Source organism: Mustelus asterias, chromosome 8 (genome assembly GCF_964213995.1).
Source record: "Mustelus asterias chromosome 8, sMusAst1.hap1.1, whole genome shotgun sequence".
NCBI lineage: Eukaryota > Metazoa > Chordata > Chondrichthyes > Carcharhiniformes > Triakidae > Mustelus > Mustelus asterias.
In genome coordinates this window covers 88,236,044-88,261,971 of record NC_135808.1, presented here as the reverse complement: position 1 = coordinate 88,261,971, position 25,928 = coordinate 88,236,044, and the positions used below count along the sequence as shown (strand labels likewise).

General features: G+C 39.6%; 1 protein-coding gene across 1 annotated transcript in view; it reads left to right on the top strand.

Annotated features, from left to right (window-relative positions):
• Window positions 1-25,928, top strand: part of ankrd13c (ankyrin repeat domain 13C) — a 94,300-nt gene that overhangs the window by 54,691 nt on the left and 13,681 nt on the right. The window contains exons 5-10 of the mRNA XM_078218456.1: window positions 8,278-8,323; window positions 8,455-8,521; window positions 9,529-9,673; window positions 13,861-13,992; window positions 18,973-19,134; window positions 22,873-22,952. Coding sequence (XP_078074582.1) covers window positions 8,278-8,323; window positions 8,455-8,521; window positions 9,529-9,673; window positions 13,861-13,992; window positions 18,973-19,134; window positions 22,873-22,952 — 632 coding nt within the window. The remainder of the gene's footprint in view (window positions 1-8,277; window positions 8,324-8,454; window positions 8,522-9,528; window positions 9,674-13,860; window positions 13,993-18,972; window positions 19,135-22,872; window positions 22,953-25,928) is intronic.

The following is a 25,928-nucleotide window of genomic DNA, read 5'->3' as shown; positions in this document are numbered from 1 at the left end:
TGGCAATTATCCAGCTCTCTTTGGGCGATCATGGTTGGAGAAGATGAAGCTTAAATGGAGTGCTGTTTGTCCAGTTGGTGTTGTAGGCCTGTTTTGGCATCTTCGTGTATTTGAAGAGACACCTGGCTCAATGAAGGGAATTCAAGTGAAACTTACGATGTGGCCTAATTGTCAATTAAAAAATCTCAAAACAAGAGCTGTGCCATATGCTATTCATCCCAAGTTCGAAGAAGAATTAGTATGACTTGGTTAACACTGGATCTGTTGGAGCCAGTTACAATGAATGACTGGACTACCACCATCGTACCTGTCCTAAAACCAGATTGTTCAGTATTGTGGTAATTTAAAATAACCATGAATTCAGTGTTCAGAAGTTCAATATCCACTTCCTTTAGTTGAAGATTTGTTTGCTGGGTTGTCAGGTAAGCAGAAATTCAGCAAGATTGACCTTTTCATAAGGATATTTACAGATAAATGTTAAGTGGTATCTTTGGTGTACAATGTTACCCGGATGATCTAATTGCAAGGTTCAGTGAACAAGAGCACTTGAATGATTTAGAAGCAACGTTGGAACATCTTCAAGCACGGAGTTTGCATATCAAGAAAAGTGTGTTTTTTTCCAGATGTCAGTCTGGTACTTGAGTCACATTATTGACAGTAAAATCCTATATAAATCACCTGAAAAGAGGACGCTATTGTAGAAGCACCACATTCGACGAACGTGACGCAAGTGAGGTCCTTTCTAGGATTAATAAGTTATGATAAATTTGTTCCTAATTGAGTAAATTATGCAATGACTGCAATAATGTAGCTATGCATGAAACAGTTATGGGATTGGACAACAGAATGTGAGAAAGCAGGATGTCAAATATGCTTTGCAGAAGTCTGAAGTATTGGTTCATTTTAAGCTGAAGCTACCATCACTGCTTGCTTGTGACGCTTCATCTTATGGAGTAGTAGTTTCACACATGCCTTTGGAAAAAGACCACCAATAGCTCTTGCTTCGTATACCCTGAAAGCTTCGTATACCCTGACTAGTGCTGAATCCAACTATGTTCAGCTAGAAAAAGAAGGATTGAGTATAATTTTTAGCATACAAAGGCTTCATCGTTACTTATGGTCGTCTTTTACATTATTGACTGATCAGCAACCCTTAGTTCCTACTTTTGGGCTGTATAAAGACATATATTGTCGTTAGCTGCTAGCCGATTGCAAAGGTGGACACTGATCTTGTCTGCACACTCCTATGATATAAAGTATTGTCATTCAGAGTGCCATGCTGATGCATTATCACACTTACAATTACCACCAACTGGTTTTGCTAATATTCTTTATTTTTCACGAATAGACCATTTGCTTATGATAGCTTCTCAAGTTCAGAGACCTACCAGAAATCCCATGATGGACAAGGGGATGGATATGGTATTGAAAGGAATGCTAGCTAGAACGCATAGTCTGCATCCTAATTTAAAGGCATATGTGTCGAGGAAGTTTGAGTTGACCATCCAAGGTGGGTGTCTACTGTGGGGAATCCAAATGATTATTCCCCCTAGTCTGTATAAAAGTTCTTGAACAACTACACGAAGGACATCCTGGTATAGTCTGGATGAAGGAATTAGCATATAGTTAGTTTTGGTGGCCTGGTCGGGATGCACCGATTGAAGAAAATGTGGGACACAAGTAACCACTGCTGTCTCCTTTACACCTGTGGAAATGGCCTAAAATGCCATGGCAACAATTGCATGTAGATTTTTGCTGGTCCATTTGAGGGTTACACATTCTTTGTCATTAATGCACACTCAAAGTGGCCAGAAATTATCATCTTGAGATCTACTACAACTTAAACCATTGAAAAACCTGATGAAGTTTTGCAAGATTTGGTAAACCGGAACAGATTGTTAGCAATAATGGTTCAGTGGACTTCAAGAGTTTGAGGATTATAAATGGTATTCAGCATATAAAATCCACACCTTATCATCCATCAATCAATGGTTTAGCTGAAAGATTCAGACAATCCTTGAAACATTGGTTAAAAATTTCAAAAAAGCAAGGTTTGTTATCACATCATGTGAATAGCTTTTTGGCATCTTATAGAAACCCTACTCACAGGACTACCCAACATTCACCTGCATTAAGCAAAAGTTGAGAACTATCTTTGATTTGTTAACTTCAGAAACTAGAGTGTCAACAATGATCTCCAGTTGCTAGATGAGAAGTGAGGGCAAAACAATGTCCATTTCATCAAGGAGATCGGGTGTTGGCGTGTAATTATGCCACAAGTGAGAAACGGTTGTGGCAAAAATAGGTCCAGTTTCTTGCACGGTTCAAACTGAAGATGAACTAGTTTGGCGATGCCATGCTGACCAATTGTTGTCATCTCAATGATTTCTTAATAATCTCCAGAGGTACCAACTTCTTTGGGCCATAGCGTTATGAATACTATGGAAGACTTAGTTGTATCTGTGTTGCCTGATGATTGGTCCTATGCTATGAAGTTTGTAAATTTTAAATTTTCTCATCCCTTGTGAGAATTATGCAGAATTAGTTCCAAGAGAAGAAGTGTCTACTGAAGTTCCAAATCATATTTCTAGGGTCAAGGACAGCCAAATTCCAGAATGCCGTATACAACCAAAGAGGGATTGATGTCCTCCTGATCGACTTTCTTATTGACTATATATAATGATGCAAAGTATGGTGTCTTGAGTTGTTATTGATCTTGTGTATAACATTATAGTAATTTGTTGTCTGACCTCAGAAGTAAGGGTGGGGGAGGGGAAATGTTATATTTAAAAGGGTTGCATGATTGCTTTTAGAGCTGATCATGTGATTTGATAGCAGTGGCATTAGGGTGTTGCCACAGGCTGCTGTTTTGCTTTCAGTTTGTATTCTGCAGTGCAGAGAACATCTCGGAGAATAAATCTGTTGTTACTTTGAGTCCATGTGTGCAAACCATGTTCTTTTCTTTTTGTTGAAACACTCAACCCCGAAGATAGTTAGGACATTACACAGATGCCTCCATTTTCTACAGTTAAAACTTAATTCCTGAACTAAACATTATATTCTAAAACTTGAATTATGAACTAGATATTAACATTAAATCTTACTGAATACATCCATAGCGACTCTGTAAATATTTATTTCTTGACTAATTTTGGTGAATTTAAAATGTAATATTAAATATTAGCAAAAACATTATTGTAAACTGTATTATACAACCAACTATATTCATTCTCCAAATACATTAAATTTCATAATTTTGAATATATCCCCAATAATGACATGTTCAAGCATGTGCAAATGGTAAAAGTTTGTAAGAAAAATATCAAGTAACAGGATAGAATCTTCATTGAAAAAGACACATTGCTATGCCTGATGTCATAGCACGATTGCTCAAAGAACAAAGAAAATTACAGCACAGGAACAAACCCTTTGACCCTCCAAGCCTGCACCGACTATGGGGCCTGACTGAACTAAAACCCCCTACCATCCCGGGGACTATATCCCTCTATTCCCATCCTATTCATGTATTTGTCCAGATACCCCATAAAAGTCACGATCATATCTGCTTCCACTACCTCCCCCGGCAGCAAGTTCTTAAAGTCCTTTGGTTGATCCAGACCAATTTCTTCATAATTGGTTGCCTCCAAAGAGCGTCAGCTTTCATGAACTGGTATTTAATAAAATCTGATGGCCAATTCTACCCAAAACATTTAAATTTCCATACTTGACAACATGATGCTGCAAGGCCAATATTATTTGCAATCTATTAGATCATCCTTGCTGAAAAAGGTCCAATGTTTATAAATATGAACAACATTACATGTTCTATCATGGAGCTTAATTGTTCTATCATGGAGCTTAATAGGATGGAGGGTTATAGGTAGGTCTAGAAGGTAGGGATGTGTTCGGCACAACTTGTGGGCCGAAGGGCCTGTTTGTGCTGTAGTTTTTCTATGTTCTATGTTCTTAACATTGGGCTGATGAATGGCAAATTACATTTGTCATACAAGTGAAATGTCCATCTCCAACAATTTAACCGTCTTCTATTGACATCACTGAATCCCCCACCTTCAGCCATTGACCAGAAACATAACTGGACAAGCCACATAAATAATGTGACTACAAGAGAAGGTCAGAGGCGGGTAACACACCACCTGACTCCCCAAAGCCTGTCCACTAACTACATTATCTCCACCCACATTGTCTGTACCTTTAAGACCTGGCTGGCTGTAGAGATTCGCATTCTAATTAGTATTCTGTAACTTGATTTCTGTGTCTGTGCACTGTTTGAGAGCACATTTCCACTCCATCTGACGAAGGAGCAGTGCTCTGAAAGCTTATGGTATTTGCTACCAAATAAACCTGTTGGACTTTAACCTGGTGTTGTGAGACTTCTCACTATCTACAAATCAGGTGTGTGTTTAAAATACTTTCCACTTTCCTGGCTACCAACTCCAGTAGCACACAAGCTCAGCACCGTCCCAAGACCTAGCTGACTGCTTGTATGGCACCTTAAACATCCATTCCCTCCACCACCAGTGCACAGTGGCAGCAGTATGTACCATCTACAAGATGCAATGCAGCCACTTGCCAAGGCTTCTTCGAAAGCATCTTTCAAACTTGCAACCGTTGCCACCTAGAAGGAAAAGGGCAATGGATGCATGGAACCCCATCACAAGCAAGTTCCTCCACCAAGCTAACACAACATTCTGACTTGGAACTGTATTGCCATTCCTTCACTATTGCTGTGTACAAATCCTAGAACTCCCTTCCTAACAACAGCACCGAGTTGTATCTACACCAGGTGGACTACAACGGTTCAAGAAGATGGCTGACTGCAACCTTTGAGGGCAATTAGAGATTGACAAATGCTAACCATGCCAGTGATGCTCACACCCCAAGAGCAATAGTATGGTTTAACCAAACCCTTTTAACAAACATGGAATTTTCACCCTTCATCATTTACTAGCAGAATCCATTTCGAGCACTGTTGCAAATTTTTAAATAATGTTTATTTTAAGATATTAAAATTGACAAAGCAACTTGCAAAAACATAATTCTAACATCGCAATAGAGTGGACGTGCCATTCTTGCAATGTTACTTTGGCAGTAACTGGTATTCTAGTTCCTGTGAAGACTGGTGACTTGAATTCCCAGTGACTATCATAGAAAAAGCATAGAAGCCAAAATGACTGACTTGAAATTTTCTGCATCGTTTTCTTTAAGTTTCAAAACTTTTACCGTACCAGATAAATTTAAAATTAACATCGAAACATTACTTAGACAACTAATACAACTAGTAATCTTTATTTTCTTAACAGGACTCATAACCTCACACGACACTTGCGCTTCACCCCACACCACATTGTACTTTGCATCCACTCTCCCCAGAATTGTAGTCTTTACAGGAACCAGTCGAAAGTTATTCCCAGTTTCTAACAGGCTTGTGTCTCCCTGTGTAATTTAAGTTGCAAAGTCCAATGTCTGTTGAAAGTAGTTTGCTTCAAACCTCCTGCCAATCCCTGAACCGACTTCCAGCAGTAAGGCCTACTCTGGGTGATTCCTCCCGTCAGCCATGTCAGGATGAATCTTCTAGTATCCTCTAATCTTTGCTGGTTCCGTCTTTTCTACTAGAGATTAACTCTCATCACCTTCTGCTTGGTAGCTAACAAAGTCTTTTCACCTCCTGTCGATGACTGCTCCTGTTTCCCTGCATCTTCGCTCAGCAGCATCTTTCTCTCTCCAGGACCACTGTCAGACTGCAAATCTGCACTAAACCAAGCCAGCTGCTTCCCTTTGTGTTCAGGACTTTGGGTCTCAGTGGTATTCTATCCCTGTGGCTTATTACTGTGAAGAACTAATGGAGGGCATAGACTCCATTTTAGCTTGCATTAAAAGAAGCACCTTTTAACAAATAACATTCTTGTGTAAACCTTCGCACTCGTAACACTGGCCTGAGGAGACTCGAAGCCAAAATGAGTGTTCCATTTCTGAACACTCAACCTCTTCACTTTGAGCACAAAAATGTATTCAAGTAAGCAAACTACTTGGCTAAGAGTTGAGATCACGTAATATTAAAATGCTAAAATAACAATGTAAAAAAAGCCTAAAATAATAATGTATTCCTAACAAGTTTGTTACAAAAGTTTTCTTTGGAAAGTGAATTCTATAACATGCTACAAAATCTGTTTTACCTAATAGTTCACTATCCTGCAATTGCTATTTTTATATTGTGATTTCAACAGTACTACTGTTGGTTAATTGTTATGATGTGGAGATTGCAGATAAATTGTTAATTGTTACTCGGGCTTTGCCTAGTTCTGAAGTGTCACAAAGCATCTGCGTGCATAGCCTTTGTCTTTGTATTAAATGGAAAAAAAATCATGTTGTAATCATTTATTTCTCTTCATACTAAGCACCTAGTGAACACTTGCCTTTCTACGAACTCACACTTTACTGGATCATTTAAAGTTCCTACTTTATTAAGCTGATCCCATCAAAATCCTCTTACGACCTGTCATGCATCTTTAGTTAAGGAGAAGCATTCTTCTTTTGTTTTCCATCCTGGCAGTTACTATCATTATCACTTCCTTATCAATTTCCATACTTTATCTGCAATCCTCACCACTTTAAGCTTAACAAACAGCTATTCAGGCGGAACATCTTGGAGAAAGTCAGTTTCCAATTTTTTTTCAATTTCTCTTTCGTCCAAATCTGTTCTCATGTTTCACTTGTCTCCTGTTTGTCTCTGCAACGTTTTATTGTGTTTGTGCAACAAAGTTACTGGGCTACTGCAACATCTCTAAAAGCAAAAATGAAGAGTGGAATCCTAATACAATACTCAACCAGACAAATGTGTGGCTGTGCTGGAATTTGGTGTTATTGATATTGGATGCATGAAGTTAGGAAGAACCACTCTAGTTAGCATAGTATCATAGAACAATGCGGTACAGAAAGAAGCCATTCCATCACATGATGAGGAAGTGTATTCCAAATCCATTTCTGAAGCAACCATTTTAATATAGCAATTTAACGTAATGACAAATCTTTAAGGAACTTAAAGGAACTTAACAGGAGCAGTATAAAAGAAAGTATGTCAGAGTCTCATCAGGAGATATTAGGTCAGATGACCAAAAGCTTGGTCAAAAAGGTGGATTTTTAAGCAGAAAAGTGTGGTTAAAAAAGAGGGTAGGTTTAGAAAGCAAATTTTGGATCTTGGCTCTAAACAGCTAAAGACAGTGCCACCAATTATGACAATTTATGATTGGGAAGAGATAAAAATTAGATGAGTGCAGAGGGTTATGGAGTTGGAAAAGAGATGGGAAGGGGCAAAGCCAAGGAGGGATTTGAAAACTAGGATGAGAATTTTAAAATCAACATATTGTTTGACCAGGAGCCAATGTAGGTCAGTGAGATAGGAAAATGGTTCTTCAAGTTGAAACAAAGGCAGCAGAGTTTCAGAAAGGAGTGTATTGGAATAATTGAGTCTAGAGGTAATGAAGACACTTACTGCTTTTAAAAATAGTTCTCTTCCTGTCATAAATCTGGTTTTGACCCTTCAGCCATTAGAAATGGCATTTCTTTTATTTAGTGTACTAAACCCTCTGTTTTTAAACAACACTATCAAATCTCTACTTCCTTATCTCTGTTCTAAGGAGAAATTCCACTTCTTTGATCTATCCATGTTATGAAATCCCTGATCCTTGGAAACATTAATAATGTTTTACCCCTTCTAACGTTTTCGCATCCTTCCTAAAATGTGATGCCCAGAATTGGGCACAGCACTTCAGTTGCAATGAACACATCTTAATAAGTTTAGCATAACTTTCTGACTTCTACATTGTCTCTTTTTAAAAAGCCAAGGACTGCTTTGTTAACCTGTCCAGCCACCTCTAATGTTGTGTGCAATTGCGCCCAGAATCTCTTCTCTTGTAACTGGCTTAATTGTACCATTTAACTTACCTCTGCTGAATTTCTTTTGCCATCCGTCAGCTCATTGCACCAGGCAATCTATATCCTCCCCACTGTTTAGTACACTTATTTCGCATCATTCATGCTAAACATTAATGATTTTGGTTCTTCTAGCTCCTTCCAAACTTTGTGTGAACATTGCACATTGCAATAATTTGAAGATCATTTAATTTTAAATAATGCTATCGCTCAATTTTCAGGCAAGTAGATTGAAATTAAATGTTATTTGTTGCCTTTGTAAAATTTCTTTCCTCAGTAATGAATTGACAATTAAACTAAGGGTTTGTATCTTTGTTTTATTTTTAGTTGGGGGATTTTTATTTAGAGCTTCACTGGGATTTTCAAAGCTGGGGTAAGTGTTGATTTTCATATCCTTTTGACTTTTTTTCCTCAATGTAATTGTAATCTTTTATTGTCGAACTTCTAAGTGTCAAATTTAAGTTCGTATAGCTAATTTCATTTTCTTTCCTTTCTCCATTACAGTGCCTTTACTTTCCAGAATTCTGCCTTCAGATGCTTGTAAAATTTACAAACAGGGTATAAACATCAGGTAAGTTACTGTCTTATCCTACTTTCTTAAAATAAGATGCTTAAATCAATCACTGCCAGAGAGCACAATCATACCTTTGGATACAAAAACCTTCAAATCTTTAAAAAAAAAATGCATTCTTGATGTGGGTCTGCATTTTATTTCCCTGCCCTGGTTTTCCTTGAAGATTGTAGGCTGCTTCTTGAAACACTCCATTAAAGCAGTTTGATACAACTGAGTGGTTTGCAAGGTGACTTCTGGAGGGCAGTTGAGAGTCAACTAATTTGTATGGAGCTAAAGTGAAACCATATTTCTTTGGCTTTCCATGACAATCCAAAAACCCTGTGGCCACCTTTTACTAATACCTGTTTTTATTTCCCGATTTTTGTTTTTTAAACTGAATTCTCAATCAGCCATAATGGCATTTGAACACACTGTCTGGATTGCTGATACAGTAACATAATTACTACGATACTCCTGAGTCTGTGTCTGACTCGATTTCCTATATGTTTGCCAATATTATAGAGTTTAGTTCCTCAGATGATTTGGATTTAGTGTGCAAATCCTACTTGCCTCTCCTCACCCAAATACACACCTGAGTGCCCATCACTGAGGATCTTGCAAGGGGTCATTTAGAAGCCAACTTGTGTATAACCTGATTGGAACTTCGAGTTTTCAAATGTGCCTTGGGTAATTAAATTATAGCTTGGGACTGATATCATCCACTTGTATGTAATTAATTACAATTGAAGCAATTTAGAGATGGCATTAGGCAACCCATGAAGCAAATACTGTGCAGATTGTATTGCATTGATGAAGTGGCTTTCTCTTTGTTCAACAAAATCACTAAATTGTTAAAAAGAAATTTTAAGAAAAGATTTTGCTGAATTTTCTTATTTGAAGAAACATTTTCTTATCCACTGGAACGTCATCTCCATAAGAAGTTGCTTAATGCAGGAAATTCTGGAAGCTTATAAATAGTAAAATTTAACAAAAATTAAACTCCTGTGTAACTAATGTATTTTCAGGCTTGACACAACTCTAATAGACTTTACAGATATGAAGTGTCAACGTGGAGATTTGAGCTTCATTTTCAATGGTGACGCAATACCCTCTGAATCTTTCATAGTATTAGACAATGAGCAGAAAGTTTACCAACGAATACATCATGAGGTAAGTTTTGTGCTGTGAATGGCAAGTTAGCTATAGACAGTTCATGTACAGTAAAATTGATGTATGAATAAACATTTATCTCTATTTAATAGCTTTATTGGATATGTATTGGTTTATGTTAACATATGAATATGTTTGCATTAATGCTATTCACTAAAATTGTAGCAAGAAATTCACAATGGTTTTGATACATGAACTGCAGTGATGCCATGTTGTGATTTGCCCTTTCTTGAGCTTTGGCTTGTGCATTTATTTTCCTGAGTACATACAGGTGCAGACGCACAGCTCGTACAATGAATTCCTCCTTGTACTTCGCTTATTCAGCTGCAAATATAAAAATAACTAGGATTGTATAATATTTCAGTTGTTATTGGAAGGCTTTAGTTTTATTTGAACTGTGCAATTTGTACATGTACATTATATTGAGAGTAGGATTAATAATTCACCCTGACACTAAGGCCAGAATTTTACATGTCTGAGCTGGGCACACACCTATGCATAAAATTTTGTTAAGACACTGGAAGCATTTCCAGACTTCTCTGTGCACACGCATGATTTGCAGGTTGGCAGGCATGTGTGTGAAGCAGCTATGGGCCTTCTGACAATTAAACAGCCAAATAACACCACTAAAAGTCCAATCTTCAGGAATTTTATATTGCCCATGCTATTTTTAGCTCATCAGACAGGCAAAATGGGTGGACGCTCATTACATTTTTTGCACTTCCTCGTCCAAGGACAGAATAAAAGGTCCCTGGCGCACCAGCAGTTTCTCTGTGATGGAGTTTGTAGCTGTGTGAGTATTGAGTTAAGCTTGAGTTTCCTAGTTATTGTTTAGCATTTGAGGCGTGACTTTCAGAACTTCCCTGGGAGGTTTCCTGAAGATTGGAGGATAGTGTTCCATCATTTGCAAGGCACTGGTCCTCTACATCTGATCAAATGGGGATATTCTGCTCTGCTGACAGAAGATATTTATTGAATTTTCTGCAAAAGGGAATCCAAAAATCTTCTATAGACACAAATACTAAAAGTGTAATAAGAGGAGGGATATGGCTAATCAGGGAACAAAACAGACTTGCATATGGAGGCAGAGTGTATGAAAATGAATACTGGGCCTCTATCTTTACCAAGAAAGATGCTGCCAAAGTCATGGTGAAATAGGAGCTAGTTGAGGTGTTGGATGGACTAAAAAGAGAGAAGATATTGGGATGGCTGGCGATACTTAAAACCTCTAAGTTACCAGGATTGGATGGGGCTGCATCTGAGGATATTGAGTGAAGTAATGGTGGAAATTCCAGAGATACTGACGATAGACACAGCACCCTTGTTTAAACCCAGCAACAACAGGCCAGTCAGATTAATCTTAGTGGTGATTAATTAATTAACCTTAGTGGGACAAAGTTAATAGTCACAAGTGTGGATTATTTAAGGAGAGACTGTATGGATTTGAAGAAAAATGGTGTTCAACCACTTTGATGGAATTTTTTCTTGCGATGATAGAGTAAGTTGCGGTGTAAATGAACTCCCAAAAGGCAATGATTTAGTGCCATAAAATAGACTTTCCAGCAAAATTAAAGCATAAGAAATAAAAGGTACAAAATCCATGGAATGATAGGAAACAGAGGTGAATGTTTTTCTGGCTGGAGCAGTGTATATGATGGGGTTCCCTGGGAGTCATTACTAGGGGTCACTATGTTCATGAGCTAGACTTGGGTGTACAGGACAGTATTTTTAAATTACGGATGACAAAGTTGGAAGTATGAGCTAGAAGGAGGTTCGTGATGGACTTGAGGAAGGCATGGGCTGGTGGAATGGGTAGCAAGTGGCAGATGAAATTTAATGCAAAAAAAGTGTGAAGTAATGCACTTTGATAGGAAGAACAAGGAGAGGCAATAAAATTAAAAATGGACAGAAAGCAACAGAAGTTCTGGGATATGTGTGTAAAGATTGTTGAAGGTGGCAAGGCAGGTTAAGAGAGTGATTAAAAAGGCACATGGGATCCTGGGCTTTAGAAATAGAGTATATCAGCGAGGAAGACATAATGATTCACTGTTTTGGCCTCAACTAGAGCTTCATGTCCAATCCTGAGCACCGTATTTCAGGATGGATCTGAAAGCGTCAGACAGGGTGCAGAAAAGATTTGCAAGAATATTTCCAGGGACAAAGATGATTAGATATGAGGATAAATTGGACAAGTGGAGGTTGTTCTCACAGAACAGAAGGTTGACAGGTGATTAGATAGAGGTGTTCAAAATCAAGAGACATCTAGAACCGAATAGATCGAGAAATTTCCCATTGGTGGAAAAACCAAGAACTGCAGAACACAAATTTAAGGTGAATGGCAAAAGAACCAAAGGTGACACGAGGAAAAACATTTATGCAAGCAGTTAGGATATGGAATGCACTGTGTGGTGGAGGCAGATTCAGTTGGTGGCTTTTAAAAGGAAATTGTAAGGATTATACAAGATGTATAGCATTAAAATTGGCTTTTCAGCCTCGGCAGTCAATGCCAACATTATGCTGTACTTGAGTCATCTCCTCTTCTCTTCTGTATCTATCATCGTAACCCCTTTTCTCATTCCACATATGCTCGTATAGTCTTCCCTTTAAATATCTATACTGTTTGTTTCGACTACTCCCTGTGATAGCGAGTTGTACATTCTTGCCACCCTTTGGGTGAACAAGTTTCTTCTGAATTCCCTGATGGATTTCTTGGTGGCTCTTTTGTACTGATGACTCTTAATTTCCCCACAAGAGGAAACATTTCCTCAGTATCCACTCAAAATCGTTCATAACCACTATTGGGGTTTTGGGACATTTTTAAAGATAAAAGATACTCTGCCTGTTTATCCTTTCCTGTTTTGTATACCCATGCATTTCTTTTATCATACTTTTAAATCTTTTTTGTACCTTGTCTGGTGTCAGCAATATTGCATGTATTAGAACCATAGAAAAGTTACAGCACAGAAGGAGGCCATTTGGCCCATCTTGTGCATGCTAACCCAAGGATATCCAAGTGGCCTGTATAATTAAGGTTCAGTATAGAGTTGACATAACCCTAAAAATAAAACCTAGTGCTTGGTTTGCATTTTTTAAAATGGTGTTGCTAACCAGTGATGCAACTTTTAGTGATTGATTTTGTACCTTTGATTTCCTCCACCTCATCTAAGCAATTAGTGACCTCCGTATTCTTCCCACCAAGATGCCACATTTATCTGTATTGAACTTCATTTGTAAGTTATTTGTCCATTCTGCAAATTTATTAATGTCCTCCTGTAATTTATGGTAATCCTCCTTAGTATTGACTATCTTCTTTCCTTGCCTCTCCAATTTTGTCATTTGGAAATTGTCTTTGATTCCAGTGTCCAGCAGCAGTGCTCCCGCTTCCTACTGTCTTCCTTTCTGAATACCTATTCTTCACTCCAACCTCTGTCTTCAGTCTAACAATTATTTCTTCCTCTTGTCCCCAACTCCTCATTTTTTGACCTTATTGAAGGCTTTTTAAAAAAAATAATCCGATCAATCATGTCTATTCTCTGTTATCCCTTCAAAAAATTCTGTAAGATTGGTCAAGCATGTTTTTTCTTCTTGAAATCCATGCTGACCATTCATTATTTTTTTCTTTTCTGGATGTGTTGTTCTGTTTTCTCCAGTAAGTGTTATGATGGCCACAGGGGATGATCAATAGATCGCCCGTGGACTTTGTGGAGTATGAGCTGCCTTATTGAACGAGCAGAGGCTCATCATTGGGAAGCAGTCGGCCGGCAAGGAGTAAGCCTGTTACTTCATCTGGACCAGAGTTGTAGGTCCTGAGGTGAAGACTACCTGACTGTAAGCCGCAAGTGCGGCCCTTTCCTTTTAGTGGAGAATGTTGGTGAGGCGAAACTGGTGTTTAGCTGAATTACTGCAGTAAGGGTTCCATTTTCAAGCTTTTGAAGTGAGAACATTTTTAGGGCGATGAGGAAAATGTGGGGGAGTTGACCCAGCAGATTGCTCTTGCAGAGAGGTGACATGATAAGTCAAATGGCGGCCTCCTCTGCTGTAATAATTCTAGGATTCTCTTCTGATTATATAATGTGTGATTGCCAATTTGCTTGCCTTCACTTAAAGCCTATATTTCTGTCATCTGCAAGTATTTGGGTATTTAATTCTGCTTTTGCTAGTTCATATACCAATTTAATTTATTTCAGGAATCGGAGATGGAAACTGAAGAGGAGGTAGATATTTTGATGAGCAGTGACATTTACTCTGCAACATTATCTACAAAATCTATTACCTTCACACGTGCACAGACCGGCTGGCTTTTCCGGGAGGACAAAACGGTATGCTTGCTTATATTTGTGTGTAGCTTTCATTAGATATGTGGTCTGAAATGCATAAATTAAGTTTTATAAAATGTTCAGTTGTGAGGGGTGCAGTACATTGACAGGATCCTCTACAAAATTAATACTAATAATTCAAGCAGTGGGCACAAAAATGCCATGCATTTCTTCACTTGAGAGGCACAACTACTTACTGTGTGCTATTCATACATTGACTGGTGTATGGTATCAATACACATTTAGTAGATGCCTAGGAATATGATGCTTGATTCGGGGAGATTTGAGAAGGAAGTTGAGAATTTATTTATTACTTGTTATAATTGGTACTGGACAATGTAGCTGTGCTGCTGCTTTCCTCTTTCTCTACGCCTATGTAATCCCAGGCCCATAACTTTCTGGTTCCCCGGTATCACTTTTGAAGGACACCCCAATGATGGGCATGGGCATTGCTGCCTCACAGTGCCAGGGACCCTGGTTTGATTCCCGGCTTGTGTCACTGTGGAGTTTGCACATTCTCCCCGTGTCTGGGTGGGTTTCCTCCAGTGCTCCGGTTTCCTCCCACAGTCTAAAAGATGTGCTGGTTAGGTGCATTGACCCGAACAGGAGCCTGTGGTGACTAGGGAAATTTCGCAATAACTTCATTGCAGTGTTAATGTAAGCCTTCCTTGTGACAAATAAATAAACTTTCATTTGCAGGGGAATCCCTCCAGGATGTTCCCACATAAGGTTTTACCCAGCAATTGCCCAGAAGTGACAACTTCCTCTGGACGATTGGGCTGGCCTGGGAACCATCCGAGAGAAGCGATTTAAATCACTAACTTCGGATGGTTATACCCTGATAGTTACTGTTAAAGAGTTAGAAGGAAAAAAAACCCGTCGATCTCCAGAGTAACTATCTAAACACTCAGATCAAGCCTCTCCTGGGACACCCTGCACATGCCCCCACCCATCCCTCCATTCCGCCCCTCCTCTCGTCTCCCCACCCTGCCCCCTCCCAGTAAACAAGTTAGCTTTGAAACCTTCCTGCCTCCTTTCAATTGTGCCTTTAAACATCCCCTTTATGGTAGCTGCAGCCATAAAAAGGGAGAGTGACATGCCTCTTGGCACCCCAGCTATTCCATGCAAATGCTTCCAGGGGTGTGCTTTGCATTGCGTGTCTCACCCAGTGAGGAAGGTTGGGCAAGACAAGGTCTGTGCAGTTTCAATGAGGGTAAGTTCATTAAGAGTAGCAATCCGACTGAGGAAGTTGCAAGCCATTACCTTTCATGGCCTCTGGACTGTCATTACTACTTCAATATTTAAACATTAGGAGTGTACAGTGATAACTCAAGTTTCAGAAACCCTATACTGCATTTGATTAATCTCAGTTCCAGGACATTACTGCAGAGCTACTGCAGGATAGTGTTCGAGGGCAAACTACCTTCAACTGCTCAATGACCTTCCTCCATCATAAACTTAAAAAAAACATCTGACTTTATTTATTAGTGTCACAAGTAGGCTTACATTAACACTGCAATGAAATTACTGTGAAAATCCCCTAGTTGCCACACTCCGGCACCTGTTCGGGTAAACTGAGGGAGAATTTAGCAAGGCCAATGCACCTAACCAGCACATCTTTCGGATTGTGGGAGGAAACTGGAGCACCCAGAGGAAACAGACACAGAGAGAGTGCGGACTCCACACAGACAGTGACCCAAGCTGGAAATCAAAACCTTGTCCCTGGCACTGAGGCAGCAGTGCTAACCACTGAAATGGAGATATTTGCTGATTTCAATGTTGTGCACCATTCATGACCCTTCAGATACAGAAGCAGTAAAACCTGACGATATCCAAGTTTGTGCTGAGAAATGGCAAGTAACATGCAGGCCACACAAGTGCCAGACAATGACCATCTTCAGAGAGAATCTAACCATCGTCCCTTGACATTCAATGACATTATCATCACTGAATCCAACACTATCAGCATCATGGGGGTTAATGACCAGAAATTGAACTGGATTAGCCATGTAAATACTATGGCTACAAGAGTAGGTCAGAGGCTAGGAACCCCTATCCCCATAACCCCACACATTTAATCCCCCTAACCTACACATCTTGGGACGCCAAGGGGCAAGTTAGCATGGTCAATCCACCTAAACCATAGCACCTGGAAGAAAGCCATGCAGACACGGAGAATGTGCAAATTCCACACAGACAATCAACCAAAGCTGGAATCAAACCTGGGTCCCTGGAGCTGTGAAGCAGCAGAGCTAACCACCATCTTCAACAAGAGAGAATCTTACCATTGTCCGTTGACATTCAATAACATTGCCATAAGTGAGTCCAACACATCCTGGGGGTTAGTATTGACCAGAATTTGAACTGGACTGGCCATATTAACATTGGCTACAAGAGCAGGCTTGGAATCCTGACTCCCCAAATTCCTACAAGGCACAAGTCAGGAGTGTAACAGAATACTCTCCACTTGCCTGGATGAGTACAGCTCCAACAACACTGGAAGCTCAACCCATCCAGGATGCAGCAGGCTGCTTGAATGGTACCACATCCTCTCCACCACCGACATATAGTGGCAGCATTGTGTACCATCTACAAGATGCACTGCAGGAACTCACCAAGGTTCCTTAGGCAGCATCTTCCAAACCCACTACCATCTGGGGCAGCACAGTGGTTAGCACTGCTGCCTCACAGCGCCCAGAACCTGAGTTTGATTCCCGGCTTGTGTCACTATCTGTGTGGAGTTTGCACGTTCTCCCCATGTCTAGGTGGTTTCCTCCGGGTGCTCCGGTTTCCTCTCACAGTCCAAAAGACGTGCTGGTTAGGTGCATTGACCCGAACAGGCGCCTGAGTGTGGCAACTGGGGGAATTTCACAGTAACCTCATTGCAGTGTTAATGTAAGCCTCTTGTGACGAATAAATAAACTTGACTTGAATCTAGAAGGACAATGGCAGCAGAAACATGGGAACATCATCACCTGTAAGTTCCCCCTCTAAACCACACACCATCCTGAGTTGGAAATATATTGTCGTTCTTTCACTGTTGCTGAGTCAAAATCCTGGAACTCACTCCCGAACAGCACTGGGTGTTGCTTTACCACATGGACTCCAATAATTCAAGAAGACAAATCTCCTCCTCCACCTTGAGGGCAATTAGGGATGGGCAATAAATGCTGGCCAAGCCAGCAATGCCCACATCCCATGAATGAATTAAAAAACATATTTCAATTTCTTATGCTTTTTACTGAACTAAAGTGGATAGGAAGCTGAAGTGAAAGTGTACTTTTTTATTTTGGCCATAAATAAAGGGACGAACTTGAGAGGTTTTGTGGGTTTCATAGACATCTAAAGTGTGGCATGAGAAAAGTCATATGTCTAATCATAGCTATTCCTTTCATTAACTAAGCACAGTTTGTCCATTCCCATTCTACCCAAATCTGGACTCCCAGCTAAAACTAGTCTCCAGAGTTGTGGACCACATTTGCTTTCATTTTATTCTATTGAATGTAATGTAATTGATAAGTTAAGGTCCCCCATGCAAGGCTTCTCGAAAAAGTGAGAAGGCATGGGATCCAAGGGGCTGCTGCCCTGTGGATCCAGAACTGGCTTGCCCAAAGGAGGCAGTGTGTGTGTATAGATGGGTCTTTTTCTAATTGGAGGTCAGTCACCAGTAGTGTGCCCCAGGGATCTGTTCTGGGACCCTTGCTGTTTGTCATTTTCATAAATGACCTGGATGAGGAAGTGGAGGGATGGGTTGGTAAGTTTGCTGACGACACGAAGGTTGGTGGGGTTGTGGATAGTCTGGAGGGATGTCAGAAGTTACAGAGGGACATAGATAGGATGCAAGACTGGGCGGAGAAGTGGCAGATGGACTTCAACCCAGATAAATGCGTAGTGGTCCATTTTGGCAGGTCGAATGGGATGAAGGAGTACAATATAAAGGGAAAGACTCTTAGTATGGTAGAGGATCAGAAGGACCTTGGGGTCCGGGTCCATAGGACTCTAAAATCGGCCCCGCAGGTGGAGGAGGTGGTTAAGAAGGCGTATGGTGTGCTGGCCTTTATCAATCGAGGGATTGAGTTTAGGAGTCTGGGGATAATGATGCGGCTATATAAGACCCTCGTCAGACCCCACTTGGAGTACTGTGCTCAGTTCTGGTCGCCTCATTGCAGGAAGGATGTGGAAAAGATTGAAAGGATGCAGAGGAGATTTACAAGGATGTTGCCTGGATTGAGTGGCATGCCTTATGAGGATAGGCTGAGGGAGCTCGGTCTTTTCTCCTTGGAGAGACGAAGGATGAGAGGAGACCTAATAGAGGTGTATAAGATGTTGAGAGGCATAGATCGGGTGGACTCTCAGAGGCTTTTTCCAAGGGTGGAAATGGCTGCTACGACAGGACACAGGTTTAAGGTGCTGGGGGGTAGGTACAGGGGAAATGTTAGGGGGAAGTTTTTCGCACAGAGGGTGGTGGGCGAGTGGAATCGGCTGTCGTCAGTGGTGGTGGAGGCAAACTCAATAGGGTCTTTTAAGAGACTCCTGTTTGAGTAGAAATCATAGAAACCCTACAGTACAGAAAGAGGCCATTCGGCCCATCGAGTCTGCACCGACCACAATCCCACCCAGGCCCTACCCCCATATCCCTACATATTTTACCCACTAATCCCTCTAACCTACACATCTCAGGACACTAAGGGGCAATTTTAATCATGGCCAATCAACCTAACCCGCACATCTTTGGGATGTGGGAGGAAACTGGAGCACCCGGTGGAAACCCACACAGACACGAGGAGAATGTGCAAACTCCACACAGACAGTACATGGGACTTAATAGGATGGAGGGTTATAGGTAGGCCTAAAAGGTAGGGATATGTTCGGCACAACTTGTGAGGCCAAAGGGCCTGTTTTGTGCTGTAGTTTTCTATGTGCTGTAGTTTTCTATGTTTCTATGTTTCTATTACCTAACCTTGAGAATAACATATTTCATAGGAACGAGTTGGAAACTTCTTGGCAGATTTTTACTCCGTAAATGGCCTTGTTCTGGAATCAAGAAAGCGTCGTGAACACCTCAGTGAAGAGGATATTCTAAGAAATAAGGCTATAATGGAAAGTCTGAGCAAGGGAGGAAACTTGATGGAACAAAATTTTGAGGTAAACTTCAATCTTTGCTATATCTGTCTGTTTTTTAGAGTTAAATTCGATCAAATTTGTTAAATTTGAGAATAAATAAATTGGGTTTCAAGTTACAAGCTACTGATTGCTAAAATTAGTTTGATTTTGTTGTAGCCTGGAAAATACTGTTTTTGTATTTGTCAATATCTGCTTAACTCTGTCTTCAGTGATAATGAATGGAAGGCTAATTGGAGAGACCAAGCAGAAAATATCTCTGTTGCTGAAATACTACAGTATGTAAATAACTTGACCATTTCATTCTCCAATATTTCACACAGGCTATGGGAGACTTTGAGCTTACAAGCTCAACAACTCTCAAACTGAGAAACGTGTACCTAATAGTGTCCATGCATATACAGGAATCTTGATCCTTTGTATGATCAAGAACTGGATCTCCACATTATTATACTATAACTGGCCTATTTGTATGAAAAGACCTTGCCCGTCACTACCAAACTATAATTCACACATAATGACTCACTAGATGGAATAAGAAATTCCTTTCACTCCTGAATAGTCAACACGAGGCAAACAAAGCACGTGCTTGCATCTGTTATCCTGTAGCTTGCTTTTCCTTGAATAGGTTGCGAGCCTGAAGCTAGAGGCTTTAAGCTGAGGGGCGCACTGCATATCAAGCATGCCGGATCAGGAATCTTTCTTGCTTTTACCACTTGCTGTAACTGGAATTGGAAAGCTTTGCACGTTGATTATCAATTTGTTTGGCCATGTTGTGAATGCACCTTCTGTAGTCATCAAGTCTTGGAGTGGGACTCGCTGGCTCCGATGCAGGGATGCTACCTACTGTACCACAAGACCTCCCTGAATAATCTGCTTACAAGAATGAGTATTTTCAATGCTTCATCTATCTGTATCAGATGCTTCCTATCGGAATCCCACCCAGCAATTCCAAAACCTGGACATACTTTCATTTTGAAGACATTCAAAATGTGTATGGTGGAGGCAGTTTCAATCAAGGCATTCAATGCCACCTGAAAAGGAAGAATGTGCATGTCTACTGGGAGGAGATGGAGAGAATGGTGCTAGGTAAATTCTCCTACAGATACCAGTGCAGATGTGATGGGCTGAATGGCCGCCTGCTGTGCTGTAATAATTCTGAAGTACAGCTGGTGTCCCCATTTTTAAAAAAAAATTCGTTCTTCAGAATGATCATTTGAATTTTGAAACAAACAGCTTCTAGTTATCTCACCTAATTACTACCTGTTAAATTGATGATTGAGTGAGATGATCAGATACTAATGTATATTAAATTTTAAAATTACATAGAATGATGGATGGAACTGTAGAATTTAATTCTCGGAACCACATTTAATAAAATGTTGTTGCCTTATTCAACACAAGTCAGTGTTTTCTCATGTTATTCCCTAGATTACGAACATACTGCTATAAAATTGCAAGTCGTCTGACTCGCCATGAAGGCACCATGGGGGAATATCTACTGAAGTATTAAATATTCTTGTCAGCTTTTTCCATTTTTTATATATATATTCTTATTTCCACAATTATGGTAGAAATTTCCTATGACCACTTATAATGTAATTGCATCCCCTTAGAGGGAGAGAAGCTGAAAAACAATATTATTAGACATCTCTTTACAAAAATATGTCTTTATCCCCTTTGCTCTGCTGTCACCCAGTGGCCTCATGCAGGAACTAGGTGGACTGAATTCAAAAGTTCAGAGCACCCATTTACCACACAACAGCCATTTTATCAGTGTCACATACATGTGCTAGGGATATAAGAAGTAAAGACCTTTAAAATTGATTTTGAAGTGGAATATGTTGATCTAAATAGCATTTTTAAATGCAAATTTAGGAAGAAGGTGTAGAAATGTCTTCAATTTTGAAGCTACTTTTGCAACTAATAATCTTGAGCAAGAAATCTTGATTATATTAAAACATTTAAATTACACCAGGGTTTACACATCTTTGGATGGTGTGAGAAGAGGAAAATATTGTTTTTAAATTGTTAGCACAGATTCCTTTTGGTGTAGTCTTGGGTCTTTAGCAAATTTATAGTACTCTGTACAATAAAAGTGCTTGTGTACATGCAGCAGCCAAAATCAGTATTTCAGTTAATTCATTTTGAAAAGTAGTTTACTTGGGAAGGTTTTTATCACTTTCCAGTTTTGTAAGAACATGCTTAGAAATTGTTATTATCAATCAGAATGTTAAGTGAGCATATTTTACTTGCATTATAAAGACCATAAGGAAGTTTAGAGCACTCTGATTAGCTGGGTTTAATTGCCCTATAAAATTTGTTCAAGGAATTTTTCCCACTAAATGACTCTGCATACTCTGATTCAGTTTTTTTGCTGCCTGGTCTTATCTTGGCTCAATGCATGACATGCGTCATTGTTATAGTCAGATTGTAATGTGCAAAAACACTCGCGTTGTCTGAAACTGGCTCAAGAAATTGAATTTCGCATTTCTTCCCATTTCACTTGGTTACAATTCACAACTTGGATATTGATTAAGAATTATGTGAAGTAAATGCAAGATTATTTTTAAACTTATTGGTGTCTGATAAAACTAAACCTTAAATGGTCAGTTTCTAAATTCAACATAGTTTATTGGAGGTATATTTTCTAAGATTACCATTTAACACCAGGTCATTAAGTACAATTATAAGTGAGTCAGCAAGAATAATTGTGACTCTGGGCTAATTTTAACTGATACTGTAAGATTGTCATATGGTGTAATTCTTGAGTGACTCTAAGCAAAGTCACATAATGTGAATTAAGAATATCAAAAGGGATTGGTGTTTCTTTCCTAGCTGGCATGTTTAATTTTGTTCATCAGAGTGCTTTTACTTTTGATTTTTTTTCTTGGGATGCGAGTAATGTTGGGAAGACCAGAATAATTGTACATTTGTAATTGCCCATAGAAGGTGATGGTGAACCTTCAGGACTTGCAGTTGTACTGTCATGCTTCCTACATTAGCTACAAGCAAAAAACTGATCAGGGAAGACCATGTTAACGGGGTGTTTCTTGTTCATGGGCTCAATCTTCAGTTTTGTTCGAAAACCATGTAGATGTAGCCCTTCATTAAGCCATTGCAAATAGTTGTAATTGATATACGGTAAGGTAAGTCCAGTAAAGCCTATGAATCCTTTCAACAAGTCAAGTGCATTGCAACCTTATTTAAACACAATATTTGGTGCTTTGGAAGCTGTTGGACACTTGGGGGGAAATGTTTCCTCTATTTGGGGAAATTGTATACATGAAGGGCAGAGAATAGATTTCTTCTTCATTGGGACTGGGGAATAAGAGTTGAAATAGTGGGATGGAGAGCTGATAAAAGGGTGATCATCTATGTTCAGGCTTCATTGATATCCCTTCTACACTATATAGATCTGTATCTGGAGTAGGAACATCCCAGTGTAACAGTTCAAACAAGGTGAGTGGGGACTTCTAATTTCCCACCTCGCGTTCCTTGTTGATTTCCTGGACCAAGTGCACCAGCCTCCAAAGAAGCCAGGAATTGGGATTTATACTGGGACTCGGGCAAAGTGAATCTTTCCTTTTGGAAATGGGTTAAAATCTTCATTATTTGGGAAATATTGACCAATTTAATTTTAGTAACTAGAATCTGAAGTATGGGTTTTGTGCATCTGGAATTGACATGGGGGAGGATTTTCTTTTAAGTTTTAAACCTTGTAGATGAACGTTTTTTCCCCCCTTTTTCTTTTTAAAACAGCCGGTTCGTAGACAGTCACTCAGCCCCCCACCTGCTAACACAATCACTTGGGAGGAATATATCTCAGCAGAGTCTGGAAAGTAAGTACTGCAGAATTACTAGCAAATATAACAATTTGTTTTTATTAGAGGAAAATCCTTAAATTGTTCTTTATCCCATTCTCATTAAGCATTTATCTGGGGTTTCTGGACAGTATTTCTTGTTCAATACATGCTGTGCAATTGGAATATCATGCTTAATAGATTTGGCAGATCTTAGGGTTCGTGTCAACAAAATTGGTTAATCGTTCGGGACTATCTAATAGTATGGGAGAAAACAAAACATTTTCTCTCAAGAATGTTGATAACATCAAATATCCTGCAACATATCACTCAATTAGTAACATCGCTGTGTAGGGGTATTGTAGTTTTGTCCAGGTACATGATGAGTGAACAATTGAAGGAATATGTACCTATACCCAGTGCGAAGATCTGGCTGGACTACATCCAAGTGTGATTTGCCCTGATCTCCAGCCAAAACCACCTGCTGTTCCACGCTCATCCTGGAAAGCATGAGTCACCCTCAGGTGCTTTTCTCTACTGTCAACCAAAGTTCTCTTTACAAAAATACAAGAAATGGGAGCAGGGGTAGCCCATATGACCCATCAAACCTGTTCTGCCATTCACTGTAATCTTAGCTGGATTTTGGACTTCACCTCTTGCTTGCTTTGCTTTGCTTTACCCCTTGATTTCCTAAAAGACCTAAGGTCTGTCCCAGCCTTGACAACCCTAAATAATTGGCCCCTTATGCTGCGATTATGCTCCCCCCACCCCCCTTTTTACATTCACTGCCCAGCGGAAACAATCTCTCCGCATTTACCCCATCAAGCTCCTTTGAGTCTTGTTGGTTCAAAGAGATTGCTTCCCATTCACCTAAATTCTAGAGAATATAGACCCAATTTACTCAGTCTCTCATCATAGGACAACTCTTTCATTCCAAGGACCAATTTAATGATTCTTCTCTGTACTGCCTCCAATATAAGTATATAATTTCTTAAATGTAGAGACCAAAACATGACGCACAGTATTCCAAATATGATCTCACCAAAACACTTTACAATTGTAGCAAAACTTCTTTATTCCTGTACACTCAGTGGTGCTAACAGCGCCAGGGACCTGGGTTCGATTCCCAGCTTGGGTCACTGTCTGTGCAGAGTCTGCACGTTTTCCCCGTGTCTGAGGGTTTCCTCTGGGTTCTCCAGTTTCCTTCCATAGTCCAAAAAGATGTGCTGGTTAGGTGCATTGGCCATGCTAAATTCTCCCTCAGTGTACCTGAACAGGCACCGGAATATGGCAACTTGGGATTTTCACAGTAACTTCATTGCAATGTTAATATAGGCCTACTTGTGATTTGAACTTTACTCCAATCCCCTTTCAATAAAGGCCAAATTACCATTTGCGTTCCTAATTGCTTCCTGCACATTCATGTTAGCTTGCTGTGTTCCTTGCACAAGCACAACGAAGTCTCTTTGAGCATCAACACTTGAGATTTTTTTAAACAAAGGTGTGAAACTTCTGCAAACTTTGATACATTACTCTTGTTTCTTCATCTAAGTCATTAATATATGGATTATAAATAGCCGATGCCCCTGCACTAATCCTGCACTTTATTCGCACTCTCTGCTTTCTATATGTTAAAACCAATCCTCTATTTATGCTAACATATTACTCCCCAAACCCTGAGCCTCTATCTTGCCCGATTAGCCTTTTGCATGATGCCTTTTGAAAATCCAGGTCTTGATTATTATTGAAAAAAGGCACATTTTTATTGAAGCTTTTCATTTTACACTCATAAGGACATCACAAGAATATCATGCAAGGGAAATCAACAAATTTGTACTGTATGAGGAAAAGAATGTTTGGCTGACAAGTACACTCTGGTAGAGGCATTGCCGTGGAGTGTGCACCAGTTGATGGTGACTGATAGTTAACTGCCACATATTGTTTGAAATTTAAACCAGGCAATTCAACTCTAGTCAAAATCAACTTGGTCATCTCTGAGGAATGAATGAGCAAATGGCTGTCACTTGTTTAGCTGAAACAGGAGCAGTGCAGTGTGTGTACCTCAACTGATTTTCCCCTTTACCCGACCAGTTGCATCCTCAAAAAGCTCAAATTTGTCAAACATGATTCTCCTCGAGTAAAACCATGCTGATTTGTTCTACTCATATACTTTTCAAAGTGCATTGTTAAGACTTCCTTAACAATCGATTCCAGCATTTTCCCAACAACTGATGGGCTAACTGGCTTCTTTCGAAGAAAGGAGGGAAATGTTTGCCAACTTCCAATCTGATGGAACCATTCCTGAATCTAAAGAATTTTGGAAAATCTTAACTAGCACATTCACTAGCTATACAGCTATCTCTTAGAACACAAGGGTGTAGACCATCGGGTCCTGGGGATTTGTTGAATTTTTATGCCTTCAGTTTACTCTGCTGATACTAATTTTCTTAATTTCCTCACTCCTTTTGCCCCTGGGTGATGTATATTTCTGATATAAAATTTGTGCCTCCAACTGTACACAAATATTTTGTCTTCAGTGCCTCTACCATTTCTTCATTTCCTATGATAGTTTCTCCTAACTCTGCTTCAAAAGAACAATGTTTACTTTGGCTACATTTTAAAGAATATACTTAAAAGTTCTTACAATCTGTTTTTATATTTCCAATTGATTTACCTTCATTCTACCTTTTTCCCTTCATTGTTCGGCTATTAATCTAAACAACCTCCAAGCATTCCAGTTTAATGAGACAAACAAGAACAGGAGTCGACTCTTGAGAGAAATTGTTTGATTAATTAACACTTTAGGTACCAACTCAAACTCGACTCTTTTACTGAACTCTAACTCTTAACTGAACATCAACTTTAACTGAACATTAGCTTTAATTATTTAACTGAAAATAGATACTATCAAGTTTAGCAAAAACCTTGGCCAAGAAATATCCCGATGTAGAATCTATCTTTTCTCTGAAGGATACTTTGGGGCACGCTTCTTATGATGGTTGATTGCTATAGAGT